Below are 23,968 nucleotides of genomic sequence, written 5' to 3' on the forward strand. Positions count from 1 at the left end.
ATGATAACAAATAAAGCATTTTTGGGGAAAATGCTTTACTTGTAATACGAGGAAACGTTCGTTTATTTGAATGTCCGTCGAGCCATAAGTAATTCACTCTGAGCAGCGAATCGGATGCATTCCACTCTATCTTCTACGGATCTAGCTTCAGTATCTACACACATAGACAGTGAGGTCCCTCTTGGCCAATCGGAGGCCAGGATGATGCTCGGTAAGCCAATGGCAGAGCAGCAATGAGTATGTTGCGTTCAGGAAACTTGCAGCTGTGACCGAAATAAACATCGTTCACTATGTAAACCAGTGTGGTGGTTGCTGTTGCTGTTTCCGAACGAAGCAGTAGAGGTCGCTGTTGGATTTTTTCGTCGTATGGGGGGCAGTAGAATGCGAATGGTGTTAATGCATGAAGATTTTTTCACATTAGGGGTATTTTCGCCCATGTAGGTTTCGTTCTAGAGGAGTTTCACTGTAGTACTTTTTGGGGAAAAAATGCGATGTAGTGAAGCCATGATAAATGAAATGCAATATAGCTAGGGCTCACTGTATTTTGCTTACCTGGATGAATTTCATGAATCGACGGCACTTGCCACAGCGAGACATTGGCTTGCCTGCGTCCGCGATTGGTGAAAAGGAGACTTCCATCAATTCATCCATGCCTGCAAATCAAGAGGACTTTATTGATTTAGAAATAGGAGTTTGCCTTGGTACATCAGTGCAAATGTGAACACACAAATTGCAATAAAATTATTCTGCGTCAGTCGCCTTCATGAGCCTGTCTACAGTGACAAAATGTTTGAATTTGATGAAAAGCACAAAAAAATTCCAATATCACTGTTTGTTTTTTTTTTTTTTTAATGAAATGCGTGGTTTTATATAGCAATAGAAACTGTGGTTTCATGGCAGTCAATGTAGCATTTTTGGCTACGAAGGTGTCCAAGAGGGAGTATTTGGAACCACATTGAAATAACATGAATTTAGTTCAAACAATCTTGTTGCTAATCTTTGGCATGGCCAAACCTTTAAATACCACCAATATCCCATCACCTTACAGTTTGTTGCATGGTAAATAATTGGCTTTTTGCGTATTTTTCTTCAAGTATAAACATAGATTATTATTAGAGCTGTCAGTTTAGCGCGTTTTTATTGGCATTAATTTAAATGAATTTTAACGGGATTAAATTTTTTAAAAAAGTTTACTTTTAAAAAGTTGCCAGATTGTTCCACTGACAAGACCAAAGTTACCTGGATCATACAGCTATACGATGTATGCCACTGACGCGATTGTTACTTGTTTGGAACTATTTTGTGTGGAAGGTTACAGTGTTCCGTGTCTATATAAATAGAGCGGGTGGGGCTTCTCTGTGTTCGACTGACAGTGACGGTGAAGTTCAGCGGTGCAGTGGTAGCGACCTAGCGAAAATAAAACGTCTTCAGTGTTGTCATCGAAGCAAGTGTAGTCATCCGAAATGATGTCTACACAAAACCGTAGAGACTTCCGCGCAAGAAGGACCAACAGAATCAACATAGCCTGACTGCTGTGCTCAAAGCAAACTTGAGAAAAACGAAGGATGCAACAATGGCTTAAATCCACTATAGGCTAAGTACTAGTTTACCTTAGATGTGCACTTTATAATGTATTTATATTGTAATGCAATTTATATTGCTCTGTTTTGGTTCCATAAAAAGAGCTGTTAAAGCAGCTGTTGTGTGACAAACAATAATTTGTCCCGTAATTTCCCCATTGCGGGACAAATAAAGGATATCTTAAAATATTTTTTTCACTGTTGTTGATGGACAGGAATATTGTGTGAGAGATTATGTGTGAATAACTGCTCCAAGTGAAAAATGTTCATTGAAAATTGAAAATCGAAATTGTTATTTCAGTAAATATTTGCATTTTGCACATAGAAAACTGTTTCATGATTCCATATTGATGAGAGCATTAAAATGGGGAAAAATAGGACAAAAAATATAAAAGCAAATTCAGAAACGATAAAAAATGCGTGAGTAATCATGATTAATTTTTCGTGAATTTGAGTTAATTATGACAGTTGCATTTTTAATTAGATTAAATATTTTAATCGTTTGACAGCTCTAATTATTATACAAAACTTGTACTTAAGGGGATAAAAAAAAACATGAATTCTTGTATTCTCCTCTCTCCGTTGCTCTTGTTCACATTTGTTACGTTTTCCACCCATAAAGAATATAAATAAATTTTTAAAAAGTTTCAAACTCCAATGGATACAAAATAAATGAACTTCATGGCATATTAATATCTATGATAAAAGTGTACAAATTAAGTTAACCACTGTTAACATTAAATAATACAGTGAACCAAGACAGTCATGATTCGGGATGCGTGAATTTGCCAATCACTGACTTTCCTTTAAAACGATCGTCCATTAAAATCACCTCCTGGTTGTTTCTGTGCTGTTTTTGTGACCCGGCCATAGCAGAGGCAAGATGACAAAAACGATTTATTGTATTTTGGCGCTTGTGGCATCTTGGAGTCAATAAACATTATTGAGGTGCTGTGAGGAGTTTCACTGAGCCAAAAGTAGTGCTTTGCCACATTGTGGCATCCATAGACTATTATAAATATTTTGGATGCGGGCTTAGGGAAACACTTTAACACAGCAAGTCTCAAATTTAATAAAAAAGCCATAACACGAAGATGAATTGTCACCAATGGCTTTAAGCATTTCACTTTATGACATTTGTCACTCGATAGATAGGTGACAGATACAGTAAAAGTTCTCATCCCATGAGCAAAAATTTATCATACTATTGATTAAATGACAATGAGAAAACAATACAATGTGGATCATTTTTTTCATGTAAAGTCAGTCATGGTTGGTTCAAAAATTTGGACTTTTTTTTTTTTGCTTCCATGTGCAACTACAATGGATTTTAAATTAAATCAAGACGTGACTAAAAAGCATCCCTGATGGGAATGACATGTTTGTTCTGTATGATCTATTTGGTTGTTGATAACATAACTATCCATCCATTTTCTGATCCGCTTAGCCTCACAAGGGTCGCGGGCATGCTGGAGCCTATCCCAGCTGTCTTTAGGCAGTAGGCGGGGGACACCCTGAAGTGGTTGCCAGCCAATTGCAGAGCACAGATAGACAAACGACCATTTGCGCTCACACTCACACCTCGGGACAATTGAGAGCATTCCATTAATATGCCATACACGTTGTTTTTGGCATGTGGGAGGAAACCAGAGTACCCGGAGAAAATTCATGCAGCCACAGGGAGAACATGCAAACGTCGCATAGGAATGTGGAGGAATTGAACCCTGCACCTCTGTACTGTGAGGCGGATGTGCAAACTCGTCGACTGCGTGTGCACACACACACGCACACACACACACACACACACACACACACACACACACACACACACACTTCAAAATGAGCACGGATGGTTGTCTATATGGAAATGATTTGACAAAATGTGATCATATAGTTACAACCAAACAAATCATATAGAGAGCAAAAAAACAACAGTCACGGTTCCTTTTAAATTTGGATTTTGAGTATTAAATTAAGCGTTAAACAAAAGCGCTCTACCAAGAATGAGTACATGAATGGATACTGATTTTTACACTTGCTGTATATTTTGTTCAGATCAGACCACATGTATGGAAGCACCATCATTTTTAACACGTGAATGACAATTCTTTGCACTCATCAACTGCCCGAAGTCTGGAATCTGAGAGCAATTTTCTACCGTGAAAAGTTTTATGTTATGTCAAATCAGTACTGGTTAAATTCCTAATTGAACAACCGCATCGGTTTACTTAACCTGGTTTCTACAAATGTGAGTGACAGCATCATGTTTGCGCCGGCCATTTGAAATTGCCACAATATCATTCACTTCTGCAGAAAAGCACTTAAACACGCTTGTGTCTTGCGTGTGCTAAATGTCGTCAGTTTGGACTAATGGCCCAAAAAGGGAGACCACTGGCATGACATTAGGGAGCACCAAAACCTCTGGTTCTGCTCGTTAATACAGGGTGTTCATTGTGGCAAACTTACCACAGATGGAATCCACAAAATAGTGAAACTTCCTCTTGAAGATATCCAATGCATGCTGGAGCACTTGCTGGAAGTGGGCTTTACCAAGTGCGATTAGACTGAGTTGCTTTTCAACAGCACTGCGAATGGTTGGTAGTACTAGCTCCGCATCTATGAATGAGATGCAAATGAATGACGACCGTCACAGTTGCTGTTTTGAACTATTCAATGAACGACATAGATGCAATGTTTCACGTCTATCATGATGGATATGAGCCTCTGTGCAGTTTGAATGGTATGTAATGATGAGTGACAATATTTGACTAGACTCTTAATCTGCGAAAGAGACTTCAAAAAACAAAACAAACAACAAAAAATACAGTGCCGCTAAAAATTGTAATGCAATAAATTGCTTATTTGAAAAAATGTTAAATGGAAGTAGGAATAAACAAGCTACTTCTTTCTCCTCCTTTTTGACCACTGCTACTTGGGTAATTTTAGTATTTGCTAGAGCCCAAACAACGACTGCTGCCAAGTTCCTATTGTTTTTTTTAAATTGTATAATTTTTTTTTCTCTGCAATGGATCACATTTTTGAGACCCTAAACATGCATGAAAACTCAATAAACTTCTCCACATTTATTGTCGGTGGTGAAAAATGTGATATTTTAAAGTAAAAACAAAATGGCTCTGTAGCACCACCAAATTTTGCCCCATTTTTGGCCTTTAATACATTTTTCACATTTTAACGCACTCCTTCTAGTGATTTCATTGGTTGGTCTTGAAACTGTGGGTTCTTTGTCAGAAGACGTTCAAGATATGAAATAAAAGCAAATCCTTTTATTTCTGCTGCAGTGGTGATTTGAGCTCAGAAAAATTATGCCGATTTGGTGGCCTTAACATTTGTGAAAACATACGTAACTTGGCACACCAATCAATCTTTTGTGTCCACGACAAATTTTTAACGAAACAGCCCTGGTTGATTATTTCACCATAAGAAGTCAGAGATTTTTAATTGCCTTCCAAATTTTGATTCAATTCTGGTCTTTTATAAAAGGTAATTTCTTAGCGAAGTGGCTTTTAATCGGATGTACTTTTTGACGTACATTTTCGAAACATTCCAATTCCAGTGTGCCAGTATCCTAATGTGCCAGTACTCCAATGTTGCTAGGACTGCAAGGGCCCTTGCCAGCTGCGAGCAGCTGTAATTTTTCACCTACTTTTGTATTTGGTTTTCAAAATAAACTACAACATTCATTAAAAATTCAACGCAGAGCCCATGCAATGAGACAACCAATCATGAAAAGGCTCTCAATAAACTGAGGCCAGATACCTATCTTGTAATAGCCATGTACGAGGACAATTCCCAGGCTGGTCGGCTTCAACTTGCGTCCATTCTCGACTGTCACATAGTTTCTTTGACAGATGTTGTTTATGTGGACAGGAATACTGGCATCCGTACCTGCAAGAGCAAAAAAGGGGAGTCACTTGTCACGCCTTCATTTACAACGACTCAATTTTAGTGAGGTGAGTACACACACACGCATACAAAAAAAAAAAAAATTCAATTGTGATGGCGAAAGGTTGTCTATGTGTGCTCTACGATTGGCTGGCAACCAGTTCAGGGTGTACCGCGCCTACTACCCAAAAACAGCTGGGATAGGCTCCAGCATGCCCCGCGACCCTTATGAGGATAAGCGGATCAGAAAATGTATGGATTGCTCGACCCACACTCCGTTTCACGAGGTGGCGGTAAGGCACCAAACGTTATTTGCCGACGGCCAAAAAGAAGACCACAAAGACATCAGAGAAAAAGCACTGTCATGGCAACTTGGTTTCGGTTTGCGCAATGATTTAGGATGCACTTTAAACCACCAGGATTGTCCCGTTGGCAACAATGCAATACGGGATTATGGTTAAGGTAAACAAAACTTTAAAGTAAACTTGTCTGCATTTTAGGAGTTAAAACGGTGGCAGGCAGCCACCTGCATGCTCCACAGTTCAATAGATTGTCAAATAAGTATCCCAGTGGTAATATTTGTTGGCTTTTTGCGACTAGATTATTGTCATGCTTCTGCAACAAATTGTAATTATTAGCAACGTCACACAAATGAATGAAAACAACATTTATCGCACACAGGTGGTTCTGGGATGTACCAATGCCGTGTTTCTCCATAAGAGTGATGAGTTCAGCCTCGGTCAAGTAGTCTGGAGGACTCGTCTGCTTTTCTACCAACTTGATCTCATCGACTGTAAAAATGTCTCCACTTTCACAGACGGGCAGGGCTTCTTCAAGGGGGATGCCCTGCCATGGCATCAAAGCTGTGTAACCTGGGGATAAAACAATTTTTGTGTTTCCGGTAGATTTTTCAAACTAAGAGACCCAAATGCCAAGTGTTTGAGAGTCCAAGAGTCAAGCTGTCATTGGTGAAAACAATTGTCTGTGTTGAATCAGTTACCTGGTGAGATCAGGGTTTTTCCACTACAGGTGAAACCTTCAGTTCCAATGCTGAAAACAATGGTTGTCTGCAAATACTTGCAGTCCTGGCTGACTGTGGCAATAAAATGTCTTGTGATGTACTCATAAAGGCGCCAGCCATCACTTCCTTTGGAGAAGAAAAAAAAAAAAGAACAGAGCTGATTCGCGGGGGGGAAACTGTTGAAAGCCGAACATGGGGGACAGAGCTCTCGGGTGATCTGCCACCGCCGATGGAACCCTTACCACCTAATGTAAGCAATGTGAATTACTCTTTACAGATGCAGACCCAATACCTACTATTGAGAAAAGTTTAGTCCATTTTACCTCATCCGTTTATTGTAGCTTAGCTTTGCTCACTTCATCCTATTGCTAATTTTATCTTTTTCACAGGCATTTATCACTCTTTTCACTCATTTCTAAACTCACCAAACCTGCTGACACTCTTCCCTCACATCTCTATTCCACTGACTTTTGTAATACTCTGGCCTCATTTTTTACATCCAAAATCCAATTTATCCATCCCTTCATCTGCTCCCAACCCTCCTTCTCCATTCTCCCCGGTTCCTACACACCTGTTCTCTGCATTCACCTCCCCATCTGTCCACCAAATCTCCATCTTAATCCAGAAGTCCAAATCCTCTACTTGTCAACTTGACCCTCTCCCTACTGTTCTAGTCAAAGCTTCTATCCCGGCCCTCTCCCCTCTCATCACTAACATTATTCAAACTTCCCTCTCTACTGGCATTGTACCCTCCCATCTCAAAACTGCTGCTGTCACTCCCATACTGAAGAAACCTGGCTCTGATCCCTCCGACTTGAATAACTTTCGTCCCATATCAAACCTCCCGTTCATCTCCAAACTTCTAGAAAAAACAGTAGCTGCTCAACTTCACACCCATCTTTCCTCCAATAACCTCTACGAACAATTTCAATCTGGCTTCCGTCCCCTCCATAGTACCGAAACTGCCCTCCTCAAAATATGCAATGACCTTCTTCTCTCTGTCGACTCTGGTTCACTCGCCATCCTCCTCCTGCTTGACCTCAGTGCAGCCTTTGACACCATCTCTCACTCCATCCTCCTCGACAGACTCTCCTCCATTGGCATCACCAGCATCCCCCTCTCCTGGTTCCGCTCCTATCTTTCTGACCGCACCCAGCTTATCCAGCTCAAATGTTTTAGATCTCACCCCTTTCCCCTCACTTCAGGTGTTCCTCAGGGTTCTGTCCTTGGTCCCTTGCTGTTTCTAATCTATCTTCTCCCCCTTGGTAATATCTTCAGGAAACATCACATTCACTTTCACTGCTACGCGGATGACACCCAGCTCTACATCTCTACCAAACCTAATACCATACTCCCACCATCCTCCCTAACCAACTGTCTGCAGAAATTAAAGTCATGGTTCACCTCAAACTTCCTCAAACTGAACAGCAATAAAACTGAACTCCTCCTAGTTGGCACCAAATCCACCCTAAACAAAATAAACAATTTCTCCATTCCCTTTCACAGCTCCTCCATCTCCCCCTCCCCTCAGGTCAATAGTCTGGGTGTCATCCTTGATAGCACCCTCTCCTTCACTTCACATATCAACCACATCACTCGTTCTGCATATTATCATCTTAGAAACATCCACCGGCTCCGCTCTTCTCTCACTCCTCAGTCCACTGCTATACTTGTTCATACCCTCGTCACCTCGCGACTCGATTACTGTAATTCCCTCCTGCTCGGTCTCCCTCAAAAAACCCTCCATAAGCTTCAGCTGGTCCAAAATTCAGCCGCCCGCATTATCACACTCACACCATACATAAACCATATTACACCTGTCCTCCAACATCTCCACTGGCTTCCCATTTTACACCGCATTCAATATAAAATCCTGCTCCTCACATTCAAATCCATCCATAACCTAGCCCCTCCATACCTATCTGACCTCATCCATATTCCTACACCTGTCCGCTCTCTTCGTTCTTCCTCCTCTCTCCTCCTCTCTGTCCCCCCTGCTCGCCTCGTCACCATGGGAAACAGAGCCTTCAGTCGCTCTGCTCCCCAACTCTGGAACACACTCCCCGCTGACCTTCGTAATACGGACTCATTAACACATTTCAAATCCAGCCTCAAAACACATCTGTTTAGACAAGCCTACTCACTCGGACCATAAAGCCATTATTTTTATTCATTTATTTTTTGTTGTATTTTTTCTTATTTTATTTGATGCTGTTTTTAACATTGTGTTTGTGATTTTAACTGCTTGTTGTAAGGTGTCCTTGAGTTTCTAGAAAGGCGCCCACAAATAAAATGTATTATTATTATTATTATTATTATTATTTTGTTTTTTATGCTTTGTCCAGTGTCCCTGAGTACCCAGAAAGACTCCAATAAGTAATTGTTTTGTATATTGATCCAAAAATACCACAATATTCTGTAGCTTTTTAAGAATTTAAAAACCTGTAAATCAATCAAACAATTAAGTGCATGAATTGATTTGAGTTTAAATTTTGGTTCGAATGGGTATGTGGGTCCCACATATTTTCATTAGCTCTGAGACTCACCCAATTCTTCTTCTGAGGCAGCACGCATGGGAGTTATAGGTGGATGATCGCCAACATCAACTCCTTTCTTGGGATGGTTTATTCCATTTGATAGAAGACTTTTCACCTGGTGATTAAAAACGCAGCCTCAATCAATTTGGATGACACAGTTATCATGTACAGTCATATGAAAAATAACATACACATTTCACATTCCCGCCAGAAGCATAGGTAATTCCTTTATATTTTCTGTAGACATTTTTATTTGACACAAATGATCGAGACATGACAGCTATGCAATGCGATATTTAGGTCTTTGTGTGTGGATCTGAGACAGAACAGTTCAAAGCATTTTAGCTGAGCAAACGTATTTGGAACAAACACTAAAAACAGATTTTCTTCCGCTCAGTTGGGTCGCGAGGCAGCAGACTTCCTCTCCCCAGCCACTTCATCCAGCTCTTCTGTGAAAATCCCAAGACACTTCTTGGTCAGCCGGAAGATATACAGTTGTCTCTCCGGCGTGCCCAGCATTGTCCCCAGAGCTTCCTACTAATGAGATGTGCCCGGAAAACTTCCCCAGGATGCCCCTGGACACCTCCGTCCAGGGGCATCCTAATCAGACGAAGCAGCGGCTCTACTTCTGAATGACTGAGCTTCTTACGCTATCTCGTTTGAGTTGCGTATATGCATACTTGTAGATTGATCATTAAAATTACATTTATTTCTAAAAAGCTCTCATATACATATTTTTTGTTTGTTTTATAGGAAAACATTGATACCCAGCCCAGATAAAGCTGAAAAAATGGATTACTGGACATAGTTTAATTTCATACATAAATATTTCAGCCTGAAAAAAAGTTTTGATCTTTGCTTTCATTCGAGAATGGAGTACTTATTACCGTAAATTCCGGGCTACAGACCGCACCTGATTAACTCATTCACTCCCAAAGACGTTTTTAAACGTCTTTTCAGACTTGGTCTAGAATTGGCTGGTACTGAATGAGTTAAGAGCCGCATGCTCAGATTTATGAAGAAAAATCAATTTTGTCATTATATGCGCCGCACCGTACTATAAACCGCTGGCCAATGAGAAGGCGGCGGTTCGCTTCTGCGTCCCTGGCGCCGTGGAGCACCTCCGGGTGAGGCGGCTGACGCGGTCCCCCGCAGGAAAAAAACGCAAAATTTCTTGAGGTTAAAATAATCTCCATATTTTTATGAGCATGATAAATGCATTTGCACAACGAAATTACGCTGAGACACATAATAAGAGGCCAGACAAAGAGAGAACTTGATGTGCATTTGCGTAATTACGAGGAGAAATACTGCAGCCCACTAGGCTTTAAATAGAATAATGCAAATCATATAAATGGGAAAAGATGTATGAAATTATTTCTATAGTCAGCCGCTTAAAAATGATCATCGTTGGCAGCTTTTGGCCCGATGCTGCACGGCTCAAAACACAGGTAAAATGTGTTCTCTTGTGGCCGCTTGTTTTCAGTATGACGGGGGAGTCACCTTTTTTATTTACAGTCCGAGTGAGAGGCAAATCAAATGTCAGAGGGTCTTCGTCCATATTTATTATTTCATCTGGGCTGATGGAATTCTCCGCTATCTTTGTTTGTGTGAATGTGCGGAACGAAGCAAGTTTGTCCTCGTAATTGGGAGGGAGCTGCTGACACAACGTCGTGCGTGCCCTAATAGACAGGCTTCCATTTCATGAATCTATAACACCATGACGGCCCACCTTTAAAACCTTTCAAAGCTTTGGGTGTCTTTTTACACTGGCTCAGTTCTTCATGCCGGAGCCTCCACCTTCGCACCATCGACTCGTCTTTGCCAAGATTACGGGCAGCAGCTCGATTTCCTTCTTTAACTGCCAGAGTGATCGCTTTTAGTTTAAAAGCTGCATCATATGCTTTTCGTCTAGTATTCTCCATGTTGATCAGGGTTAGAAGAAAGATTGAAAAAAGGAAGTTGTGATTACCGGTAATCATGCAATTTCATTGGACCCCTGTGTTCTACTCATTCATTTTATTGGTCGACTGTTGCATTGTAACGCATTTTTCCCCCGCTATGGCAAAAAGACCGGAAGTATGATTCGTCATACAATCTCATTGGACCTCAGTGAAAGACTCATTCATTTTATTGGTCCATGTTTTTCCCATGATGGAAAAAAAATATTAAAAAGCCGCTTCATATTACACGCCGCAGTGTTGAAAGTGTGGAAAAAAAGTAGCGGCTCGTAATCCGGAATTTACAGTACTTTGTTACTATAGGTATTTTGGGGGCTGTTTATTCCCCTCCACCAACAAACACGCTGGAGACACACTATGCATGTTTCCATCAGTCGTCAACGAAACAGGCATCCGTCAGTGACAGACAGAGAGGTCTGTCAATACTTGACTGGGTTAGTGACAATTACACCAACGGCCGAAAATTCACTTCCATCATTGCTTGGAAGTTTGTCTTCAATTGTCATTCATCAGCAAAATGGCCATCCGTCAATGACGGACTGACGGACCTTCTGCCAGTACTGACGGAATGCCCACCTCTGTCTGTATGTGGCCTTGAAATGAACATGTTTAGAAACCCTTGTAGTCGGACAAACTTGATCTTTCACCTCCTCTCCCCATAAACGACAGTTGGTCTGCTGCTTAAGGGTTTCCTTCAGGTCAAAGTTTTCTGGATAGTGGGTCGTTTCCGTCCGAGGATAGCTGATGTAGCCCTGTGTGTATAAACGCTCAGCAATCTGCATCGTGTACTGAGGACCCATGCCTGAGAAATTAAAAAGAAAGATATACAGTATATGTATCTAAGACCATACATCTTCACTTTTTTTCTTTTAAACCAAGCTACTTTGTTTACAAGCTGTCTCACAGTTGTCACTGGGTGGTACCACCGCACTACGGTTCACTTATATTACGAAATGTCCTTCCATACCTATTTGTCATGTCCTTGTTTATGATGATAATAATGCAGCGTGTTATACCGGTGCCAAATTCCTTGTGTGTTCTACATACTTGGCCAATAAAGATTACCGTATTTTCACGACTATAAGGCACCATTAAAAGTCTAAAATTTTCTCCAAAATGGACAGGACGCCTTATGATGCGGAGCGTCTTGTCTATGCGCTGAGTTCCAAAACCTGACTGACAGCCGACACGCTGTTTATATAGAGAAAAGGCGGAAGTGACTGTGGACAGGCATGCGGCAAAGAAGTCGGCCAATCAGTGAAGGGTGGGCGTGTATATATACATATATGGAGAGAAAGAGCGAGAAAAGGCAGACGTGAGTGACAGGCATGCGGGGAAGAAGTCCGCCAATCAGTGAAGGGTGGGCGTGTAAGTGGACGCTAAAGGGACGCCACAAGCAGGTACCAACACCTGTATAGAGTGTGGCTATGTGCATTGTTGCAAAACAACTTCGGTTTTGGTTTCTAAGAACCCCCGAAAATAAATTCTACAAAGAGACACGCCTACGAAGCTCAGTTCAAACTTCAAGCCATCGGTTATGCTTTTGGCATGCGTGCCCATCTCACAGCAGCAGTGAAAAACCAAGTCAAGCAAATGAACTCTGAGCTTGCCGTTATTCCCAGAGGCTTGACTAAAGAACTCCAACCGCTGGACATCGGCATCAACCGGGCGTTCAAAGTAAAGTTGCGAACGGCATGGGAACAATGAATGATCGATGGCAAACACAACTTTACAAAGAGTGAGAGGCAGCGAGTTACGCCACAATTTGCGAATGGATTGTGGCTGCTTGGACGAACGTGTCTGCTTGCACTGTTGTTCGAGTTTTTGGCAAAGCCGGCCGGCATCATTTCTGTGGAGCCACATGGCAATGAGAGTGACTGACAACGAGAGGGAACACGGCGTTTTTGATGGATTACCGGTACTTGCACAATTGTTCAATTCTGATACAGAGGATGAGGACTTTGATGGATTTCTGGGTGATGATTGATCGAAAAACGTGAGTACATTGTACGATGGCTAAATAAAATACAACGGAACTCAGTTTTCCGTTGCCTTTTTAAAAACGTGTTTGTAGCTTGTATCTGTATGTCTTGGCATGCTACCGTATGCTACAAGCTAACGTGTTTTTAGCGTGCGCGCATGCATGCCGTATGTTTAAGCTGGCGTATGTTTTACCACTTTAAAATTGCGCCCAATAATACAGTGCGTTTTGTCTATGTGTAAAATACAGAAATAGCACCCATTAATGAGACTGCGCCCAACCATACGGTGCGTCGAATGGTTGTGAAAATACGGTATTCTGATTCTGAGCTAAATCAGGGTTCCCACTCTTTCACTTGCTTTTTATTTCTGGACCTTTTAAGGACTTTTGAGGGCTAATTTAGCCATTTTTATAAGGACTTTTCTCCATTCAACAGGGGATTCACGGTGGATTTAATGCACGCTCAGCAATATGCGGGCTGAACAGAAAGCATATATCACTGAGCTGGTGTTCAAATCATTGCTACCAAAGGTAGCAATAAACATCTTTATTTTTAGGGGCAATCAGCTAACCCTTTATTTGACATACTGTATGTCAAATTTTCATTTTCCTAACTGTACCACAGGTAGGAAAATGGAAAAAAAAACTGAATTCATTCTCAAATAAAGTACACTAAGAAAAAATTTAATTTAGAAAATACAAAACTTCAATTTATTTTCGAATAAAGTAATTTAAGGATTTTTATTGATTTTAGAAAAGCTTTCCCTGAAAATTAAGAACATAATTTTACAGCTTCTTTTTCTATGGATTTTTATGAACTTTAAGGACCAGTGGGAACCCTCTAAAAAAGTGTAAACATACCTAGGGAAGAGCTTGCCACTCTCAACATCTCGACGGTATTTAAAGCCAGAGGTCTCTGCTTAGTCTTCTCCTTCTTAGTCACTGACTCCACCTGTATTGGGAGTGAAGATTATGGTGTTTCAAAGGAGGTATGCAGACCTGTACAAAGTTCTACCATAATTTAGCTCAACCTTAAGAGGTACATTGAGAGCAAGAAACACAATATAATGCATACTATTACAGGAAACATAAATTATAAATCACCTAGAATATGTTGTAGGTTTAGAAAAGTGGCAAACAGTGACCATAAAGCGCCAAATTTAAATGGACTATGTGTGTTTATACTTGCCCGGGCTTCCTTGGATGTTTTGGCCAGGTTCACAAACATTTGGGCCACCTCTTTGTCGAAGACCTTTACCCGATTCCAATCAAGGGTCAATGGGTTGTCCTTCCCTTTGAACACCTGACAACAGAAAATGCTTCTCAATATACCACCACCACATTTAATAATGTTCAACGTTTGCAGGTGCTGTACCTTTGCATGTATAACCCAGTAGTTCTCTGGTTTGAAGGACTGGATTTTGTCATGACGTTCCACACAGAAGCCAAGAGTTGGGGTTTGGCAGGGTCCAAATGATACTAAAGAAGAGTCCAGATTTCCATACTTTCCTTGGAAATATTTGGTTTGGAACCTAAAAACAATTTGGTATGCAGAAGGTAGGCTTAAGCCTCATATATTCAATTACTATCCTCAAAAGAGTGAAAGCACAAAAACAGCTGCATTCATCAGCACATAGTGTTTTTAAATGCATAATAAGTCATGTAGTTAAAACAAATTTCATGTCAGATTTGTGTTATAGTTCATGTGTTAACCCTTTCATGCATGAAATAAGACAGTGTAGGTCAGGATTTTTGTTATTGTCACTCTTCAGGCATGGCGAAAAAAAATGTTGAACAACAAAATTCTTCACCATATATTTTTCGAGCAGTTTATGCCACGTCCACTAAGGTGGACAACATGCGTTTACGACTGATGATTTGTTTAAACAGAAGATGGAGGCACACAAAGCAAAGCTCTATTGGAAAAGTGTACCGAGTGAAGGCGCAACCAATGCGTAAATCCAGTTCCTGGCGTGCATCCACTGAAAGGGCTTCATTGCGGTTGGGCTCTCCAAGGTGATTCATAGCTTTCCAGATATCAGTGTCAGTAATGGAACTGAATTTGGCACGGTAAACGGTCTGCTCCCGAACGACCCCCTTCATCACTGACTGTACAGCCTCCATAACCTTGAAATAGATTTTCAAAAGTTAACTTTGTTCAAGTTATTCAACAATGACAGAAAACTATGTGTGCGGTCTCAGTCACGGGTCATGGTTTTACAACAGAATAAAAACACACCTCGGGAGTGGCTCAAGCAAAACATTGGCCTATTCTAATGCGGCCTTCTACAAAGTGTGAGCCTTGATCTAAATTCTATTGAACATCTGTCGGAGGAGCTGAAACACATGCCAACTGGAGAAGGAACCTTCAAACCCGAGATAACAGGAGCAGCTAGCTCATGAAGGGTCGGCCAAAATACCTGCTGAGAGGTTCCATTAATATCAATGAAAGTTTAAAAAAAATCATTTGATTGCAGTGATCTCAAAAGGATATGCAACAAGCATTTTTGTCCAGGTTACCAACTTAATTCATTCTGTGACGCCATTTGTTTGTTTGTTTTTGCATAATAATTCTGTTCATCCACAATTTAAAAAAACAAGTTTGGTTTTCAGAGATTAATATTCATCACATTAGTTTTTTTAAAGTTTTGCTTTTGTAGTGTTTTCCCCCCCCCTTCCTTAGCAGAGGGGTACCAACAATTTCGTTCATGTATGAATAGCAGACAACAAGGCTCCGGAGTCAGTGCCACTTGATCCCATCAACTTAAGAAAGTGTCTGCAACAAAAGTGTGCATTTACCGTACTGGCCCGAATATAAGACTGTGTTTTTTTGCATTGAAATAAGACTGAAAAAGTGGGGGTCGTCTTGTATTCGGGGTCTAGACATTATACCCATTGACGACGCTAGATGGCGCCAGATATCAATGAAGCCAATGCTGAACTTGACTCCCCAGGCCAAAGCGAACCCCTGTCACGAAGAATAAAAATAAAACTAGCGGTAGCACAAAGAAGAAAAATACAAAAATAGCGGTAATAGAAGAGTTAACAGAAAATGGAGAAACGTAGCAACAATCTGGAGAAAAGTGGGTCGAAGATCGGCCAGGTTAACCGGCAGCTGAGGAGATGTTATGATGTAATTTACATTTCAAAAACCAGAAGCTATTCATTTACGAATGTGATTGCACTTTAGATTTGAATGAGGCAAAATAACATGCGTTTTCTCTCCAATATATTGTTATAATCATTTGTTTCAGATGTTCTGTAATTATTTTCTGTATAAAAATTGATTTGGTGTTCAAAAAGTCTTTCTTCAAACTTGAGTCTTGAAAAAGAGGGGGTCATCTTATAATCAGGGACGTCTTATATTCGGGCCAATACGGTACTGTCGCCAGTTGAGACGCATTATTCCCGTACCTAAAATTCTAAATGCAAATCTACATTGAGTAGAATATTAAAAATTCACTTTTGAACAGGGCTGAGGTTCATCTAGTACAGAGGTTACCATCACCACGGCTGCAGGCTCCAGGGACCGCATGGGTAGCCCATTCTAAACTATCTTATCAGTGATTACTTTACATGCAGTCGATAACCCTTTTAAAACTATAATACTGGCAGTATTCAGGCATAAAGGCCATGTAAATGCGTGCAAAACCCAAATATGCTCTTATTATGGTTTCTGAAAACCTGAATAAGACACCCGGATTACCCCTTTTCAAACCCGAATATTGGAATATGAAAATGCAAACATGTTCACGCGTCATCCTTGCCACAGAAAGTAGCAAGCGGAAATGGCGTCCATATGCGTCACGACCCTCGTACGTCGCCGTTCAAATTTATTCAAATGCGGGAGTAACTCCGTCTGCTCGTTTATGCGAATGTGTCAGAAATCAGAACTGACCCGTATACTGACTGCAGGTAAAGGTAGTCGGACAGTGACTGTGTAGGAATGTTTTAGAATGGATTATTTGATAATGTAAACACTGGCAGAGGTTTATAGAAACGAAGTGTTGTGTTGTCTGTTTCCTAGCGTTCTGATAGTGTCTTCACATGAACGAATGTCATTCATATTTAACATTATCGCACAATAACATTAATAAAGGTAATTTGAGCAAATTTGTTCATCGAACTGGTAGCCCTTTGCATTAATCGTCCCCAAGAAGTAGCTCTCATTTTCAAACAGATTGGTGACCCCTGTCCTTGTGTCAGCCACGAACGCATATGTTTTTCTCTACCGCTCCGAGCATACGATGTGAAAGAGCACACAAAAACTGAACTGTCGCAAAAGAGGTTGTGGGATGAAGATGTTCTGACCTCAAAACAGATGTTCTCGCCTTCTTTATCGCAGTCCAGCCATAAAACCAAGTAGTCACAGCCTCTGGCCTCAACCTAACAACAGGAGAATATGGCAAAGCGTCAAAGACACAAAGTGCAATACACACTCTCGAGTTTAAGAGCAGGATCCCACATTGAACATACCTGGAGGAATTTCACCATGTTGAGCTTGGGGTTGACCTCCTTTTTTTCTGTTGGGGCTTTGCTGAAAAGTTCTGCGGGGTCCACTTTATCCCAGTTGTTGTATTTAGCTGTAAAAACAAGGATTTTATTTTCAGTAGATGTTATCCTTCTCCCTAAAACACGGTCATTCCTGTTAACCCAGCGGTGTCCAAATGTTTTCGTTTGAGGGCCACATGCACAAAAGTGGATGGACACAAAGACCACTTTAATGTTATTCATTCATTCATTTTCCGATCCGCTTGATTCTCACAAGGGTTGCGGGGGGTGCTGGAGCCTATCCCAGCTGTCTTCAAGCAGTATGCGGGGGACACCCTGAACCGGTTGTCAGCCAATCGCAGGGCACACAGGACGAACAACCATCCACGCTCACACTCACACCTAGAGACAATTTGGAGTGTTCAATCAGCCTACCATGCATGTTTTTGGGAATGTGGGAGGAAACCGGAATATTCGAAGAAAACCCAAGCAGGCATGGGGAGAACATGAAAACTTCACACAGGAAGGCCGGAGCCGGGATCGAATCCACGACCTCTGCACTGTGAAGTCGACGTGCTAACCACTGGACCACTGGGCTGTCCCACTTTCATATTATTCACCTTTAATTTATTAATCAATCATGCAAGTGTGTATTTTATGTTAATTTGATAAAGTGCCACACAACAGCCTTCTGTTGAAGGTTATAAGGCGAATAGTTTCCCCACGATTCTGGGGGACCCCACGAGACTAGATCCACCCTTGCATTGACATCCATTGACACGCTCCTTTCTCACTTTGACCATCTCCCGACATTTAATTTCTTATCTAGTCTTGCGGGGCACGTCAAATGTCAATCATAGTATATGCCACGGGCTGCTCCTGAGCCATACATAGTTTGAGCACCCATGCATTAACTGCACGCTAAAGAGCTGACCGAAGGAGTTAAACCTATAATCTTTCATACTAGGGCCTGTCAATCATAATGTATTAGGCAAACTTGTAAAATCCAATGCATTGCCAGAAGCAAAACATACTTGGGAAGCACCATGACCTTCAAACAAATTGGAGCTATTTGAAAAGAGGGAACGTATTCTCACTACTTGGAAATAAAATAAAGAGAGTCTTCATTACAATGAGAATACATGTTGCAAGTCTGCTCAATTGAATGCGTTGTGACGATGCCGGATAGAGCTGCACTCTTCTCCAGAAACACGGCTGAGATGGTAAAGAAGTCTTTCATCTGACACTCAAAGTTGGGCGCAGCAGTCCAAAACAGAGTTTGCAGATGCTGCATTAAAACGTCAAAATACAGCCGAGATCACAAATTGCAGCAAATGCATCACCCATGTGATCCCAATATGAGCATGGGTTTGTGTAACTATGACAATGACTGATCTTACGTCCTGGGAGAAAAATGGCTCTATGTGCGGCACTCCTGCCAAATACAGAATGTTTGAATCAGAGTCAACCCAAGTTGAGTCTCAGTGACAACTAAATTTTTAGTTTTGAACTTTGTCACTTTGCGGTTTATTTTAGAGAGTTGATATAAAAAGTCAGAAAACCCCTCTCCAGGAGCCACATTGTTGTAGTATAAAACAATAGAGATAAATTATTTGAACACGTCTTTCATCATTTTTGCGATCTACACTTGGACAACTTCAAATGGGAAGAAAAGGGACACCTTTTCGAGAGGGAAAGTAAAAATAAACAACTTCAAAAATGTGGTCGCCCAAGGGTGCAATCCCTCCCAGCTTCTAAATGGGGATGTAGCTGTGTCTTTATAATCAAACAATTACATTTCTACACACTGAATGGGAGTCACCTGCTACCATTTGGAGTTATTGTACCATTCCAAAATGATGCCATTTTGTTTTCTTCTGTGGTGACAAAAAGAAAATGTCAACTAGATTGAAATCGTCTCCATTAAAATAGACGGTAACTAATAAAATTTAAAACATTCAACGTGCAAAATAATGACAGATTTGTGATGATATCACAACGAATAGCTTTTTTTTTTTTTTAAACGTTTGATGAAGTAGCAACATCAGTGACCAGCATCCATATTTCACCTTCATTTTTCCAGACTTCTTGTCAAATGCCAGCATGACTTTTGTAGTTGGTAGGAGCCATCTGATGCTACCAATGTTGAGTCAATAATGGCAATTTTTAGGCTCCAGTAACTGGGACTCTGTAAACACTGTCCCAAAGTGTGCCCTTAACACTTCTACAAGAAGATTATCAGGTCAAAGGGCACAACTTAACGGTGTCTCTAACTGTTTGACATAAATAAAAGTATAGCGTCTCTTCTGATGCTGGACTCGACAATGTTGCTTATGCCTCTAATGAATGAGTCAGTGATACATGTACACTCACAAACGTGTTTGAAACAGATGGGTGTTTAAATTTGTTCATTGATTATCCACTAACAATAAATAAAAGGCATCAATTTGAAATAATAAACGGATTTGGCACGATACAATAAGAATAATTACCCACCAATGAAATCCAGACTCATCACGTGTCCACAAACAGAAGTCATCTTATAACGTGCTGTTTGGCCTTGGAAGCTGCCAGTGAACTCATGCACAAAGCATGATGCATTGAGCCCCTTTCGGCTTGTACAAGTACCTGAATAGAGAAAAAGAGAAAGAACAGGCGTTGGTCTATTAATCAAAAAATGCATGATTTTATAATGACGACCATATAAAGTATATTGACATGGTGCACTTAAAACCCCCGTTTCAGACAGGACAGTAAATGAAGTTAAAGGGCAACTACAGGCTATTGTTTTTACGAATTACATTCATACAGTGTCGGGATTCTATTTGGTCGCAAAAATTTGCAATGTATGTAGCATAAGCATCCTCATTTTATGGACGGGCATGCATTGAGGTGTTGTTTGATTCACATTGCACATTCTTGATCATCTATCATCTGAAACATGCATTCTCAATGTGACATTTTTATGGCCTTTAGATTTGAGCAAACACACAAAGCAAATCATGCGTGTCAACCTCTATGATCTAGTTAAAATCTGTCCCGAAAGCTAAAATTGTCATGTGTAAAAAAAATTATGTTGGATTTCTGCAATCATTTTGTGATTTCCACACACTTGAACAACAATTGAGCAAACAACAAACAGTTGACTTGAGTGATTTCAAAACGAGTAACCCGTCAAATTGTTGTGTACAAGAAATAATGTGATAAGATAATTAAACATTTATTCGGTTTCACTGTTGTAACGGGCCTCCAAGGGAAGATGTAAATCCAAAGTGGGCCGTGACAAAAATGAGTTTGACAGCCCTGTCATACAACACTGTAAAGGAGTCGCCATAACACAATTTAGCAAGAAAAAGATAGATGGGTGGATGGATAGATAGAGTCCACAGTCCAGAAGTTGTTTCAGGTTCCAAGTATCAATCTTCCCATCAACACGGATTGGCTTTCAATTTAAATCATCATCCAACATGAAAAGTAACTGCCACCTCGTCACAGAAAAATTACCTCAATAGAAATCTATGAACTAAACGACACAACCACATTTCTATTTGGTAAACATTTGTTGACTTTTAACAACGGAATGAAAAAAATATTTTATTGTACCTGTATATTAAGAACAGATATAAAATGGGTGATTCATTGTGTGTGTGTGTGTGTGTGTGTGTGTGTGTGTGTGTGTGCGCAGCATGACGTGGTCATTAATTTTAAATTGCATTAAGAAGTATTAGATTTGCTGATGCCAGGAGAAACCCTGAGATACACACACGCACACATACACAAATGAAGTGACTCCATCGTCCCTCATTATGATGAACCAAGGCTGTTTTAGAAGTTATTCAATAGATACTGCATGCGCGTATACTCGTTTCCTGGGTTGTGAGGGAGCAGTTGAAAGTGCTCTTTCATTTGCTGAATTGTTGCATCCTCTGCGAATCAAATTATTCCCTCAAGGTTGACTATTAATTGACAAAGGAAGCGAAGATAAAATAGAGTGGCCTACGTGTCCACTTCACCGCAATTTCTAACTTACTGAAGACAAATACGTTTTAAAAATTCGTGCGGGTTGCACACATGTGCGCACGCACGCACACACACAGACAAATAAAAAGGGCAACAACAAGAACGGTTGTCAAAACTCCAGCCAAAGGATGCAGTGAAGACCAAAGAAACAACAGCATAAGGAACAAAATAAAAGCAGTTTTCAACATCTTCAACAAGGCTTAATCTTAGAGTGCCCTGTCCTGCCCCTGGAAAACACAAATGGAAAGGATTCAGGTATGTGACGTTTACATTCATGTTTTCATCTATAAATTTTATTCTGTGCAGGCTTGTCGGACACTACAGCTAATACCGTATTACTAATCGACAAACGGCAAAACCAAATCTCGCTTCTATTTTTTTCTGTGTCCAGCTGCTGCGAGCATTTTTGCTCTGCCTGCTGTCTGTCCACTGGTGCCTGGCTATGCCACTGCAGAGCCAATGTATCGATGAATCATTCTGCACATATAGCTTACATGATTACCACAGCCAGTTGGTCAATATGCCCAGTCACATCAATGAGCGCAGTCTTGCCCCCTGGAATTATATGTGAGTATTGGTCTCAGCATGAAAGACTAAACTGATTTCTAACATTGGTCAACAAACTTTTTTTTTTCCTCTGTTTTTGCGCAAATTCCGAATGGGCGCTCGTCAAGACAGTTATTTTAAATCAGCGTCAAAAATACATTGAAAGCCATTAAAGACGCACAAAGCCAACTGATTCAATTTTGCTGTTGACCAGTGTAATTAACGACAGTGTGTGCAACATGCAATGGTATACAGCAACACAATCGAATGAGATGTGATGTGGCATTTGCATCTAGAACCCTGCCAAAGAAGATGCTTACTTTTGTTCTGGTTTCAGTGTTAGTCTCTTCGTTCTTACTTAGAGGTCTGTCGTGTTGCATAAGTAAACACACCTGTATTTAATTTTTGGCTTTGCGGGTGTGCCTAATTAAGTGGCTGACAGAGGCATGCCTGTGAGTATGCGAATGCTCACTACCTATTTCTGGTCTTACTCTGCTCCCTATACATAGTGAAAACATTGACTTGAACCGGGTACCTCAAGTGATACATGAAGCCAGTTGCCACACGAGCCACTCCTGCAGAGGGCTGGACAACGCTTTTGGTCTTGAGACCATACCCGTAGCCCTGAGAATGCCCGTCCTCAAGAAGAACCCCAACTGTTTCCCGACGGCAAGCTACTCCTTAGAATTTGAACTCATCACCATAGCATGTATATGTGCTATTTCCAGGCACAGCTAAACAGGGATGGAAGTGCCATTGTCATCTAACGATATTGTATTGTGACGCATGTGTCTGCTGAGAGGACACATGCAAGGTATGAAATTGACTTAGATTGAATTTATATTCATTAAGACATTCCAATTGACACTGAAAATATCAATTACTGTAAGTTCTTCATCATTTTCTCACACTTTAGTCCATGCCTAATGTCTGGTGTCAACCACAAAAAGAAATAAAAATCTCGCTCAAACGTCTCACTTTTCTCTCCCTCAAAACAATGATTCCGCAATGGGTTGCGGCAAATGTCATTATTCCTGCTGTCAATCATTTTTTCGATCCAGTATTTAACTTTGGCTAATCCCCGAGCAACCATTTTTTAAAACATCGTTCAACATTAATTTTAAGGCTCAGTAATTCATCACATGGTGGGCCATGGTACATTTGTTCTGGAGGATCACAATGACCTCACAGATCCCTGTGATGTCTTGAGTTATCATGGATGCTCCTGGCAAAATTGGGAGAGTTTGCATCTTGGAATCCGTTTGCGAAAAACTGTCATTACGGAGCTATTTGTGAAATACACATAAATTAACATGGTCACATTACAGCCTTGGTCAAGGCACAATAAACATGGTGATAGTGTTTAAAATCTTGATTCAGTCATTACGAAAACAACAATCTCCCGGTCGCTGATGGTGTAGTGGTACAGTAGATTCACCCAACTTCTGTGCAGGCCACGCAGGTTCAGTTCTCACTCAGTGACGATGTGAATGTGAGTGTGTGTGAATGGTTGTCTGTCTCTGTGACCTGTGATTGACAGGTGCCTAATCCACGGTACGGCGTGGCTTCCGCCCTAAAATCAACTAGGACAGGCTCACAACCCTGAACAGGATAAGCGCCGAGAAGTATAGAAAATGGATGAAACATTTCATGACACTGGTACATTATCACAATTAATCAATAAAATTATACAATTATAATACCATAATCGATTAACAAAGACAAAATTACTGTATCACTGCATGTTGGGAGGGGGGGGGGGGGGAGAGAGAGAGAGAGCGCTCCAAGCACAGTGGACCCCTGCTGGGCTAGTCTGCAAATAGCAAAAATCTGTGTATACTTGGTTCTTATTGCACACTGGGGCAAAATTATTGTCCCCTTACCTAATGGAAGAAAACCCCACAGAAATAACATGAATCTGACAACAT

The 23,968-nt window shown here is 40.8% G+C and overlaps 2 protein-coding genes across 3 annotated transcripts in view; one reads left to right on the forward strand and one right to left on the reverse strand.

Annotated features, from left to right (window-relative positions):
* top3b (DNA topoisomerase III beta) overlaps window positions 1-23,968 on the reverse strand; it is a 39,534-nt gene that overhangs the window by 13,816 nt on the left and 1,750 nt on the right. For both annotated transcript variants that reach the window (XM_086111751.1, XM_086111752.1), the window contains exons 2-15: window positions 19,971-20,102; window positions 17,460-17,566; window positions 17,295-17,369; window positions 14,917-15,110; window positions 14,359-14,515; window positions 14,173-14,286; window positions 13,845-13,935; window positions 11,650-11,804; window positions 9,051-9,156; window positions 6,484-6,630; window positions 6,182-6,355; window positions 5,358-5,486; window positions 4,047-4,196; window positions 553-653 (exon numbers count right to left, since the gene is read on the reverse strand). In XM_086111751.1, the coding sequence (XP_085967877.1) occupies window positions 553-653; window positions 4,047-4,196; window positions 5,358-5,486; window positions 6,182-6,355; window positions 6,484-6,630; window positions 9,051-9,156; window positions 11,650-11,804; window positions 13,845-13,935; window positions 14,173-14,286; window positions 14,359-14,515; window positions 14,917-15,110; window positions 17,295-17,369; window positions 17,460-17,566; window positions 19,971-20,102 (1,832 nt within the window). The remainder of the gene's footprint in view (window positions 1-552; window positions 654-4,046; window positions 4,197-5,357; window positions 5,487-6,181; window positions 6,356-6,483; window positions 6,631-9,050; window positions 9,157-11,649; window positions 11,805-13,844; window positions 13,936-14,172; window positions 14,287-14,358; window positions 14,516-14,916; window positions 15,111-17,294; window positions 17,370-17,459; window positions 17,567-19,970; window positions 20,103-23,968) is intronic.
* On the forward strand, window positions 21,518-22,902 carry LOC147205551 (interleukin-25). Its single transcript, XM_086111831.1, has 3 exons — window positions 21,518-21,749; window positions 21,886-22,061; window positions 22,550-22,902. Exons 1-3 carry the CDS (start codon window positions 21,735-21,737, stop codon window positions 22,776-22,778), a joined length of 420 nt encoding a protein of 139 aa, XP_085967957.1. The 5' UTR covers window positions 21,518-21,734; the 3' UTR covers window positions 22,779-22,902.

Source organism: Hippocampus guttulatus, chromosome 5 (genome assembly GCF_054856545.1).
Source record: "Hippocampus guttulatus isolate MCC_2025c chromosome 5, RoL_Hgut_1.0, whole genome shotgun sequence".
Lineage (NCBI taxonomy): Eukaryota > Metazoa > Chordata > Actinopteri > Syngnathiformes > Syngnathidae > Hippocampus > Hippocampus guttulatus.